General features: G+C 40.8%; 1 protein-coding gene across 7 annotated transcripts in view; it reads left to right on the top strand.

The window, feature by feature from the left end:
• SCN5A (sodium voltage-gated channel alpha subunit 5) overlaps nt 1–13081 on the top strand; it is a 100613-nt gene that overhangs the window by 66638 nt on the left and 20894 nt on the right. For all 7 annotated transcript variants that reach the window (XM_057705807.1, XM_057705808.1, XM_057705813.1 and 4 more), the window contains 2 exons: nt 1885–2005; nt 2934–3088. In XM_057705807.1, coding sequence (XP_057561790.1) covers nt 1885–2005; nt 2934–3088 — 276 coding nt within the window. The remainder of the gene's footprint in view (nt 1–1884; nt 2006–2933; nt 3089–13081) is intronic.

Here is a 13081-nt window from a genome sequence, read left to right as displayed (position 1 = left end):
TGCAGCCTGACCTCGGCCCTCAGTCCAGCAGCTGTGACTCCCTCCAGAGGGACATTTCTCTGTTGCCTTGTTCCTTTCTTGGAATGGACCCATGGGAGGCTTTGTTATCATGGTCAGTTTGGGAGCACGGGGGCCTGGTGGAATCATTGTCCTAACTGTGCAGGTCACGCTTCTCCCCCTGGAGGGTCTGACATACCAAGACATGTGGGAACAGGAAGACATGGGAGGGGCAGAAGGTCACAGACAGAGGGGGCTCCTGTACTGGAACGTTGACCTTTGAACGAGTTTTGTAACTTCATCACGTCTTCAAATCAGGTCACAGTGGGAACAAGGGAGAGTGAGGTGGGCTGGGGCTCTCCTGGGACAAGCACCCCTCATCTCACCTGCAGCAGGATCCTGAGAAACGTGTCCTCCCGAGTGACAGCTCCAGTGTCTGAAAAGAAAAGCCGCATGAAGATCTGTGAGTGCCTTTCCCAGCTCAGCGCCACACAGTGAGGCTGGGAGAAAGGCATGACCCTCATAGCCACGGGGGACCACCCTGCCCCCAAGAACACTCTCTTAGGTGCTCTTGATCCAGAACCTAAGGGATCCAGCCCGTCCTTATCACAAACCTCAAGGTTAAAGAGGACTTTGGGACAGCAGTAGAGTGAGTCTTGGAAGGAAGGGAAAAGAAGGCAGCTTTGAGAGCAGAGACTGCCCAAGAACCCAAACCAGCTCACGCCTACGTGGAGTGGAGGTTGAGTGGCAGGAGGCTGGTCGACTGAGCTGGGGGATGTAGACGTGATCTGAAGCAAATGACGGCGGTGGCTGCCCTTCCTTCACAGGACCCCCTTCCCCGCCATGCTTGTCATTAAGGTGGGTTCCTAGAAGCAGAGCCGGAGCCCGGCTTCCTGTGCAAGTGATTCATTGAGGGAGTGCCCTCAGGAGAGACCCATAAAGAAGTGAGAGAAGCAGGATAAGGCAAAAGAAGCAGCTCCAGACGGTGGCTGGCTGGATTCCAGCCTCAGCTTGGTCTCCTCCCTGTCAGTCCATCACTGGGCGTCAGCCACCCCGGCTTGGCTTGTAACCCCCAAACCATTTCCAGGGATGGCAGGTCCCTGGCTAAAGACACACTCTGGAGAAGGGGCCAGCTAAACAGTATTCATGGCAGCTGACGTTGGGTGCACTGGCTCAAAGAGGGGAACTGAGCAGAACTATAGCACCCCTATACACTGGCGGCCACACGTGCCACACACAGACTCTCATAAGGGCACCCGCACGCACCTCTCTATAATCGGGTTATGCAGGCTCAGGGCAGCAGAACCCTGCATGGCCAGGCAGGAAAGCTTCCAGCACCTTCTCACTCTTGTTCCAGGCTCTGTGCATCACACCAGCACCCATATGAATTGAGTGAGAGATGTGGGCTGGGTTGCTGGCCTGTTCTTCGCATGTCTGACCTGGTGCCTGTGTGTGCCCGTGATCTTGGCTCCAACTCTGTTCTGGGTGTGGCATGCCTGTTTCCTCTGTGTGTGCCGAGCTGCCACTGTGTGTCCATATCCCAGTGTGTGTTCATGTTGCACCCCGTGTCTGTTTTCCTTCCACCTGGATGCCTTCCCCATTCCCAGGGTTTTCCCAGAGCCCTTCCCCCACCCCCACCCCCCCTGCCCTAGATGCCAGCAGACCGGAATCACAAACCCAGGAGCCCTAAGGTCCAGCCTGGGTGACCTTCATGGCAGGTTTGCATCCACCCGGGCTCAGATTCCCCAGGTGTGCAATGGAGGATAGTCTGGGGACCTCCACTCTGGGAGCCCCACGCTCCCCCAGACTCTGAGCCTGACCTGGAGGCTGCTGCACGGCCCCCACACTCAAGCCCTTGTCCGCTCCACTCCATGGTGCTGCCCACAGGTGCACGAGGAGAGTTACTCTGAGGGGAGCACAGCAGACATGACCAACACCGCTGACCTCCTGGAGCAGATCCCCGACCTCAGAGAGGACGTCCAGGATCCAGAGGACTGCTTCACTGAAGGTACTGCCCTGGGTGGCACTCTGGCCCAGCTCAGCCCTGTCCAGAGGGGCAGGAGGACCCACAGCTCCTGGGGGTACAGAGTCACGTCGCACTCTATTCTGACCCGGATGCCTGGCATCCTTTCCCCATTCTTTGAGACCCTGGGGGCCCCTCCACCTGCCCGTGACATGAGTCATGGCACGTGTGCCCACGATGTGCTGGGCTGGGCAGCTATGGGTCAACTGTGTTTGTGGGGCGGTAGCATGACTGGGTGTCCCCACAGCAGCAGGGACTGGATCTAATTCCCAGTCCCCGCAGGCCCTGGCACAGCACCTGGCGTATAGTAGGCCCTCTGTAAATATTCAAGGTGGGTGTGGCATGCGGTCGTGTTAGTGATTGGCATCTGGAGCTTTTATGAATCCGTGATATATTTGGAGGGCAGCTGGGGATAAAATGAGGGTTTGCCCTCCATGTGGCACGTCATTTGAGGCTGTCAGTGAGGAGTCTACCCTTTCCAAGGCTCAGAAACTGCAAACATGGAGAAAGTCCAGGGGCAGAGCAGCCCAGGGGATTCTGGAACATTCCCCCAAGGGGAGAGTTTCCCAGATGAGCGCAGGATAAGCTGGAGCCCATCCCAAGCCCAGCCTTGCCCCTGCCCAGACCTGCCAGGCCCTTCATCTACCTACCGGCTGCCTAGTCCGTCCAGCCCCTCCACGGGATACCTGCTGAGTGTGGCCTCCTGAGGGCAGCACCCACAGCCATCCCTTCCCTGCCTACCCCTTCCCCACTACCCCCCCACCTCGGCATGGCTCCATCCACCATGTTGCCCAGTTCATTACCCATCATTGTAACCTCTTTCAGTCATTCTTTCAACTGTCCAACTTTTAGCCATCAGATGTGGGCATTCACAGGCCCTGGACTGGGTCTGACCCCTCTCCCTCCTCCACAGGCTGTGTCCGGCGCTGTCCCTGCTGCACTGTGGACACCACGCAGGCCCCAGGGAAGGTCTGGTGGAGACTGCGCAAGACCTGCTACCGCATCGTGGAGCACAGCTGGTTCGAGACGTTCATCATCTTCATGATCCTGCTCAGCAGTGGAGCGCTGGTACCCTCCTAGGGATACAGGGTTGGGCAGGAAGGTATGGAGGGGGAGGGTAGGGTAGAGCAAGGACATCTCCAGCTGGAGAGCCAGGTCAGAAACTGGGGCGGAGCCTCTGCTGAAAATGCACTCCCCCAGGGCCCCAGATCAGGACCAACTCAAAAACTGTCAACACCCACATCACGTATGGAGGTCAGAGCAGAAAGGGCTCACAGAGGTCATCTGTCCAGACCTCCTTGTTCCACAAAGGGAAATGTTTTGCACTGCACAGCTGGCATAGGTCACAGGTCACCAGCCACCTACATCCAAGCCCTGGTGACACACCCACCTGCACACAACATCAGACACTCCGTCAGACCGGTTCAATGAAGGCTTATGTTACACTGGTAGCTCCTCTTATTCTATGTTGTTTAGGGCTAGAGGCCAAGCTATGCAATTCACACATTATCACATTTAATCCCCATAGCAACCCTTTGTAGAAACATTAAGTAACTTGCCCAAAGCCCCACCATTCACAAGCAGCAGATGTGGCATTTGAACTGAGAGAGTCAGATTCTGAGTCCTTTGTCTTGACTTTCCATTTGTTCAATAGATCTTTACTAAGCTCCCCTTGTATCTACTAGTCCTGTGAGCCATGGAGGAGCAATAAAAGGAAGAGACACTGGCTCTGGCCTCAGGGGTTCCCAGTGTAGTTGGGGAAACCAGATTCAGCAGGTTTGAGATAGTCAGAGATCAGCTCAAGAGAGAGTTGAGCAAGAATGGAGTAGATGATTCAGGGTGATGGGAGGCCAGGGGCAACTGGAGCAATCAGGAAGACTCTCTGGAAGAAGCAGATAGAGGGGAACTATGGAAAACAGGGAGATTTAGTGAAACCAGGAGGAGCAATGAGGCCCTGCAGGGATGCCCCACCAGGCTCCCAAGCACCCTACTCATCTCTCAGAGCTCTTCTAGGAGGAGATGGAATAGCCCTGGAGAGGGTTGTGAAAGGTGCTGGTGAGCAGGGAGAGGGGTCATCAAGAAGGCAGAAGAAACAAAAACTTTCCTAGTCCAGAGGGAGCAAGCAACTGGTAATGTTGGGAAGATGAGAACCCCATGGGTGAGCAACTAACAAGGAATGCTTTGGACTGTAGAGAGCGAGAGGGCCACTGTGATCCCAGGCTGTTTGCCTCCAGCCCATGCTGCCTTCTATGGGGGCAGACCATGGGGAGACACTGCAACTGTCACTTCTAAACCTCTGGGCCTCCCATCCCACCCTGTGCTGCCCTGCCCCTGTTCCAGAGTGGGCCTGGAGCTGTGGCTTGCAGGCTACATGCTGTTTTACCATTGGCAGCTAGAGCCAAATCTCCGTAGGCTTCTGAGAAGGAGGATTTGACAATATGTTAACGAGTTTTGTTTTTAAACAGCCACAAACAAGGGCAGTCAGAGCCATTTAGTCTGGGCTGTGGAGGAAAATCTCAGCCTGGCATAAGTGAGGAGGAGTTTTGGCAAGCAAATGGTGAATTTCACCAGGGTAGACAGCCAAGCACTGTTAAAAAAAAAAAAAAAACCCACATCAATGATATATTGAGAAAAATAAGTCAGAGTGTGTTATTTAAAGTTATAAACTTATTTAACAGAAAGCAGACTATGTATCACTTCCAAGTTCCTGAAGGGAAAATTTTTTAAGAACACAGAGATTTTACAGCAAAAGATAGGGAAAAAAGAAGGAACAAGGAAACATTACATCAGGAAACAGAAAATAATATGCCAAAGGCAAGATCAAACATGTGTTTTAATAATAAATGTAACTGGATAAAATTCATCTTTTAAAAGAAAAGGACTCTAAATGGATTAAAAAAAAAAACACTTCAGTTACGTGTTCTCAAACACCAAACCTGAAACACAGTGACTCAGACATATTAAAAGTGAAATAATAAGATATAGCAGGCAAATGCAAACATGACAACAAAAATCAGTGTTTTTGTTAATGTTAAACAAGGTTGAATTCAAGGTAAAAATCTTGATATAAAAGAGAGTATCCAAACTATAATAAAAATACAACAGTTATAAATATATTTGCTTGGGATTTCATAGCACTTATATAAAGCAAAATCAGAAAAAAATTGGCAACAGTGCAGTAGTACAGCTCACTGTACTGTTTTACTACAGTGCTGTACTGTTTTACCACACTTCTATTAGTTCTTGACAAATCAAATAGAAAGAACAAGGCAATGAGATATCTAAAAAATATGTATAGTTAATAAATTTGATCTAACCTAATAATAATAAAAATAATAGCTAACAATTAAATACTCACTATGTGCCAGGCCCTGTTATAACATTTTACAAGCATTAATATATTTAATTCTCGTAATAATCCTGTGAGATAGGTACTATACTAAGCCTATTTTATAGATAAGAAAACTTCTAGACATAGCAAAAATAGATTAAAAACAAACTCTTAGAAATATAAAAGTTATCCTTAAACTTTGGATCAAACAGAAAATAGTTTCATGGCGGGTTCATGGGTGTTCGTTATATTAATAAGTAAGCAAATAAATAAAATAAAGAGACTACTCATGGACCAATGATGACAGTGTGTAATAAATCAAAGATTATGGTTCAACCAATTTTGTCCACCTGAAATCTAGAAAAATAAGACAGGAAAAATAGAGGTAGAGAAAAAATCTTTGACTTGGGGTGGGGGAAAGAAACTAGAAAATAACAATATTGGTAATAAATGTATGTAGGATGCAGCCAAAGCTGTAATAGTAAAATACATTGACTTACACATTTTCATTATAAATAGAAAGAGTAATTATTTAACTCAAGAAATTATAAACATAACAATAAAATAATCTTAAAGAAAGCAAAGGAAGTAATTAATAAAATAAAAATACAAATTAATAGTTTAGAAAATAAATAGTAAAACTGATAAAATTCCAAAGCTGATTCCTTGAAAAATTAAAACAAATAAACCACTAGCTAATCTAATCTCTTACATCTCCAAGAGTGGATTCTTTAATATCCTCAAGGAAGAAAATAATTTCAATCCTATTTAAAATCTTCTAGGGTATGAAAACAGATGGCAAATCTATAAATTATTTTTATGAGAGCTAAATAGTGCTGATTTTTAAAATGTTAAGTATACCAAAAGTAAAACCACAGACCAGTTTTCATACTCTACACTTGTGAACAGTGATGCAAAAATCTTAAAATACATGCAAATAGTATCCAGTTAAATATTTGAAAGATTAAATGAGTCATAGCTAGGTATATCCTAAAAAGTCAGAATGGTACCCTATTAGGAAATTTATTTATATGAGTCAGACAAAGATGAAAAACCATATAATTATCTCAATGAGTGCCTGATTTTTAAAACTTTGGTAAGAATAGAAATAAAATATATTTCCTTTACTTAGTGAAAAACTTGCTTTCAAATTAACTTCTATCATCATCATTAGTAGTAAAGCACTGGAAACATTTTTATTAAAGTCAGGAATAAGAAAAGATGACCTAACTACCTTTTAGCTGTTTTTCATTATTTAATAATCTTGAAGTATTGGCCAGTGCAATTAATCAAGAAAATTAAATATACAGTATAAAAATGGGAAAATAGAAGAATTGAAGTTAATATAGTCAAGTATAAAATGAGTTTAAAATAACAGAAATTTATCATTACCTGTAGATAATGATTGCGTAGATAGGTTTTTAAAACCTATTAAAAACATTACATGATCAGTTATGTAACAAGTATACAAATAATCAAATAATTGTTGGTGGTGTTGTTTTATACTAACAAAAACCATTTAGTCACAAGTAACATTTCTCCAATTGTCCTTATGTGCCAGGCATTGTAACCATAAAATAACTGGGAATATATATAATGTGAAATGTATAAGAGGTCCATGAAGAAAACTATCAAACTTTCCTAAGGAGTATAAAAGAAGACATATAGATAAACATACTATAAATATACTCTGGTCTTGAACAGAAAGACTGTATTAGTTCCTAAAACAGTAAATAAACTCAATGCAGTAATAAATTTCTAACATTTTAAAGGGAATTTGAGAAAATATTGCTTGTTTATCTTAAAAATTATTTAAAATGGCCAGAAAAATTCATATGACACTAATTCAGGAATAGGTCAAAAGAGCAATAGAACCACACAGAGGTCTGAAATAGATTTAAGCAAATATAGAAATGTAGTAGATGAGAGTGTTGACTTCTACTCCATAGCTTTATTTTTTTAATTACTTATTTTATTGGCTGTGTTGGGTCTTTTTTTTTTTTTTTTTTTTTTTTTTTGCTGTGCGTGGGCTTTCTTTAGTTGCTGTGAGCAGGGCTACTCTTGGTTGTAGTGCGTGGGCTCCTCATTGCCGTGGCTTCTCTTGTTGTAGAGCACAGGCTCTAGGCGCATGGGCTTCAGTAGTTGCAGCACATGGGCTCAATAGTTGTGGCTCATGGGCTCTAAAGCACAGGCTCAATAGTTGTGGTGCATGGGCTTAGTTGCTCCGCGGCATGTGGGATCTTCCTGGAGCAGGGATCGAACCCATGTCCCCTGCATTGGCAACCACTGTGCCACCTAGGAAGCCCTACTCTATAGCTTTAAAGTGGGTTCTTTAATAGTGTTATTGACAAGTCACTCTGAAAAAGAAGTATTAAAATAGATATTTGATCCTTACCAAAATATATTAGATTTTTAAAATTGTAATGTAAAACAGTGAAACGAACGAAAGAAAGAAAGAGAGAGAGAGGGAGGGAGGGAGAGAGAGAGAGAGAGAGAAAGAGAGAGAGAGAGAGAGAGAGAGAGAGAGAGAAAGAAAGAATCATTTTCTTTCTAGCCTTGCAATAGGCAAGGGCTTTTTTCTTTTTCTTTTTTCATATGTACCTCATTATTTTTGTTTTTAATTTTTGTAGTCTTTTTTAAATTAAATTTTTATTTTATATTGGAGTATAGTTGATTTACAATGTTGTGTTAATTTCAAGTGTACAGCAAAGTGATTCAGTTATACATATACATATATCCATTCTTTTTCAGATTATTTTCCCATATAGGTTATTACAGCATATTGAGTAGAGTTCCCTGTGCTATATAGTAGTCCTTGTTGATTTTTTATTTTATATATAGTAGTGTGTATATGTTAATCCCAAACTCCTAATTTATCCCTCCCCCCACCCACCATTCCCCTTTGGAAACCATAATTGTCTTTTTATGTCTGTGAATCTGTTTCTGTTTTGTAAATAAATTCATTTGTATCATTTTTTAGACTCCACATATAAATGACATCATATGATATCTGTCTTTCTCTGTCTGACTTCACTTACTAGGATAAGCTCTAGGTCCATCCATGTTGCTGAAAATGACATTATTTCATTTTTTATGGCTGCGTAATATTCCATTGTATACATGTATCACATCTTTATTCATTCATCTGCAGGTGGACATTTAAGTTGCTTCCATATCTTGGCTATTGTAAATGGTGCTGCAATGAACATTGTGGTACATGCATCTTTTCAAATTATGGTTTTCTCTGGATATATGCCCAGGAGCAGGATTGCTGGATCATATGGTAGTTCTATTTTTACTTTTTAAGTAACTTCCGTACTGTTCTCCACAGTGGTTGTACCAATTTACATTCTCATCAACAGTGTAAGAGGGTTCCCTTTTCTCTACACCCTCTCCAGCATTTATTGTTTGTAGACTTTTTGATGATGGCCATTCTGATGAGTGTGAGGCAATACCTCATTGTAGTTTTGATTTGCATTTCCTGATAATCAGTGATTTTGAGCATCCTTTCATGAGCGTTTTGGCCATCTGTTTGTCTTCTTTGAAGAGGTGTCTATTTAGATCTTCTGCTCAATTTTTGATTGGGTTGTTTGGATTTTTGTTTGGTTGGTTGGTTGGGTTTTTTTGTTTGTTTTTTGATGTTAAATGGCTTGAGCTGTTTGTATATTTTGTAGATTAATCCCTCATTAGTCACTTCGTTTGCAAATATTTTCTCCCATTTTGGGGTGCATTTTTGTTTTGTTTATGGTTTCCTTTCCTGTGCAAAAGCTTTTGTGCAAAAGGTCCCATTCATTTATTTTTGTTTTTATTTTCATTACTGTAGAAGGTGGATCCAAAAAGACATTGTTGCTATTTATATCAAAGAGTAGTCTGCCTATGTTTTCCTTTTAGAGTTTTATAGTTATCTGGTCTTACATTTTGGTCTTTAATCCATTTTGAGTTTGTTTTTGTGTATGGTATTAGAGAATGTTTTAATTTTATTCTTTTACATGTAGCTGTCCAGTTTTCCTGGCACCACTTATTGAAGAGACTGTCTTTTCTCCATTGAATATTCTTGCCTCCTTTATTGTAGATTAATTGACCACAGGTGCATGGGCTTATTTCTGGCCTTTCTATTCTATCCCATTGATCTATATTTCTATTTTTGTGCCAGCACCATACTGTTTTGATTACTGTAGCTTTATAGTATAGTCTGAAGTCAGAGAGCCTGATTCCTGTAGCTCCACTTTTTCTTCTCAAGATTGCTCTGGCTATTTGGGGTCTTTTGTGTTTCTATACAAATTTTTTAAAAATTTTTTTCTAGTTCTGCAAAAAATGCCATTGGTAATTTGATAGGGATTGCATTGAATCTGTAGATTACCTTGGGTAATATAGTCATTTTGACAATATTGGTTCTTCCAGTCCAGCATGGTATATCTTTCCATCTGTTTGTGTCATCTTCAATTTCTTTCATCAGTGTCTTACTTATTTTTTAGAGTACTTAGTTTTTGCCCCCTTAGGTAGGTTTATTTCTAGGTATTTTCTTCTTTTTGAGGTGATAGTAAGTGTGATTGTTTCCTTAATTTCTCTTTCTGATCTTTCATTGTTAGTGTATAGAAATGCAACAGATTTCTGTGTATTAATTTTGTATCCTACAACTTTACCAAATTCATTGATGAGTTCCAATAGTTTTCTGGTAGCATCTTTAGGATTTTCTATGTGTAGTATCATGTCATCTGCAGACAGTAACAGTTTTACTTCTCCTTTCCCAATTTGAGTTCCTTTTACTTCTTTATTTTCTCTGAATGCTGTGTCTAGGACTTCCGAAACTATGTTGAATAAAAGTGGCAAGAGTGGACATCCTTGTCTTGTTCCTGATCTTAGAGGGGATGTTTTCAGCTTTTCACCATTGAGTGTGATGTTAGTTGTGGGTTTGTCGTATATAGCCTTATTATTTGAGTGGGTTCCCTCTATGCTCACTTTCCGGAGAGTTTTTTTTTTTTTTATCATAAATGAGTGTTGAATTTTGTCAAAAGCTTTTTCTGTATCTATTGAGATGATCATATGGTTTTTATTCTTCAATTTGTTAATGTGGTGTATCACACTGGTTGATTAGCAGATACTGAAAAAAATCCTTGCATCCCTGGGATAAATCCCATTTGATCATGTTGTATGATCCTTTTAATGTATTGTTGAATTTGCTTTCCTAGTATTTTGTTGAGGATTTTTGCATCTATGTTCATCAGTGATATTGGCCTTTAATTTTCTTTTTTGGTGGTATCTTTGTCTGGTTTTGGTATCAGGGTAATGGTGGCCTCATAGAATGAGTTTGGGAGTGTTTTATTCCCTATACTTATTTGAAATAGTCTCAGTAGGATAGGTGTTAACTCTTCTCTAAATGTTTGATAGAATTCGCCTGTGAAGCCATCTGGTCCTGGACTTTTGTCTGTTGGAATTTTTTAAATCACTGTTGCAATTTTAGTACTTGTGATTGGTCTGTTCATGTTTTCTATTTCTTCCTGGTTCAGTCTTGGAAGATTGTACCTTTCTAAGAGTTTGTCCGTTTCTTCTAGGTTGTCCATTTTATTGACATACAGTTGCTTGTAGTAGCTTCTTATGATCCTTTGTGTTTCTGTGGTGTTCGTTGTAACTTCTGCTTTTTCTTTTCTAATTCTATTGATTTGAGTCCTCTCCCTTTTTTTCTTGATGTGTCTGGCTAAAGGTTTGTCAATTTTGTTTATCTTTTCAAAGAACCAGGCTTTAGTTTCATTGATCTTTTCTATTGTTTTCTTCATTTCCATTTTATTTATTTCTGCTCTGATCTTTATTTTTTTCTTTCCTTCTGCTAACTTTAGGTTTTGTTTGTTCTTCTTTCTCTAGTTGCTTTAGGTGTAAGATTAGGTTATTTGTGATTTTTCTTGTTTCCTGAGGTAAGATTGTATTGCTCTAACCTTCCCTCATAGAACTGCTTTTGCTGTATACCATAGGTTTTGGATTGTCATGCTTTCGTTTTCATTTGTCTCTAGGTATTTTTTGGTTTCCTCTTTGATTTCTTCAGTGATCCATTGGTTGTTTAGTAGCATATTGTTTAGCCTCCATATGTTTGTGTTTTTTACAGTTTTTTTCTTGAGATTTCTAATCTCATAGCATTGTGGTTGGAAAAAGTGCTTGATATGATTTCAATTTTCTTAAATTTACCAAGGCTCACTTTGTGGCCCAGCATGTGGTCAATCCTGGAGACTGTTCCATGTGCACTTGAGAAGGATGTGTATTCTGCTGCTTTGGGGTGGAATGCTCTATAAATATCAATTAAGTCTATCTTGTCTAGTGTGTAAGTTAAGACCTGTGTTTCCTTATTGATCTTCTGTCTGGATGATCTGTCCATTAATGAAAGTGGGGTGTGAAAGTCCCCCACTATTATTATGTTACTGTCAATTTCTCCTTTTATGGCTGTTAGTATTTGCCTTAGATATAGGAGCACCCCTATGTTGGGTGCATATATATTTGCAATTGTTATATCTTCTTGGATTGATCCCTTGATCATTATGTAGCAGTCTTTACTTTAAAGTCTATTTGTCTGATATGAGTTTTGCTACTCCACCTTTCTTTTGATTTCCTTTTGCATATAATACCTTTTATCATCCCCTCACTTTCAGTCTGTATGTGTCCCTCGATCCAATGTGGGTCTCTTGTAGACAGCATATATACAGGTCTTGCTTTTGTATCCATTCAGCCAGTCTGTGTCTTTTGGTTGGAGCGTTTAATCCTTTTACATTTAGGGGAATTATTAATATGTATGTTGTTATTGCCATTTTGTTCATTGTTTTAGATTTGTTTTTGTAGGTCTTTTTTCTTTCCTCTTTTGTTCTCTTGTGATTTGATGATGATTTTTAGTATTGTGTTTGGATTCCTTTTTCTTTTGTGTGTGTGTCTCTGTTGTAGATTTTTGGTTTGTGGTTACCATGAAGTTTATATATGTATACACATACACACACACACATACATTTGTTTTAAGTTGCTGGTCTCTTAATTTCAAATGCATTTCCAATATCCTGCATTTGTACTTTCCTCACGATTGCTGATTTTGATACCATATTTGTGCGCGGATGATTTCCTAAATTTACTGTATGTTTGCTTTTACCGATGAGCTTTCCCATTCATAATTTTCTTTTTTCTAATTGTGGCCTTCTGTTTTCTGCCTAGAGAAGTTTCTTTAGCATTTGCTGTAAAGTTGGTTTGGTGGTGCTGAATTCTCTTAGCTTTTGCTTGTCTATAAAGCTTTTGATTTGTCCATCAAATCTGAACAAGAGCCTTGCTGGGTAGAGTATTCTTGGTTATAGGCTTTTCCCTGTCATCACTTTAAATATATTATGCCACCCCTTCTGGCCTGCAGAGTTTCTGCTGAAAAATCAGCTGATAACTTTATAGGGATTCCCTTGTATGTTATTTGTTGCTTTTCCCTTGTTGCTCTTAATATTTTTCTTTGTCTTTAATTTTTGTTAGTTTGATTAATATGTGTCTCAGCATGTTCCTCCTTGGGTTTATCCTGTATGGGACTGTCTGCACTTCATGGACTTGGATGACTGTTGCCTTTCCCATGTTAGAGAAGCTTTCAGCTGTTCTCTCTTCAAATATTTTCTCAGGCCTTTTCTCTCTCTCTTCTCCTTCTGGGACCCCAGTAATGTGAATGTTGGTGTGTTTAATGTTGTCCCAGAGGTCTCTTAAACTGTCCTCATTTCTTTTCATTCTTT

The sequence above is a fragment of the Hippopotamus amphibius genome, chromosome 13 (assembly GCF_030028045.1).
Source record: "Hippopotamus amphibius kiboko isolate mHipAmp2 chromosome 13, mHipAmp2.hap2, whole genome shotgun sequence".
Lineage (NCBI taxonomy): Eukaryota > Metazoa > Chordata > Mammalia > Artiodactyla > Hippopotamidae > Hippopotamus > Hippopotamus amphibius.
This window is presented reverse-complemented; position numbering and strand designations above follow the sequence as displayed.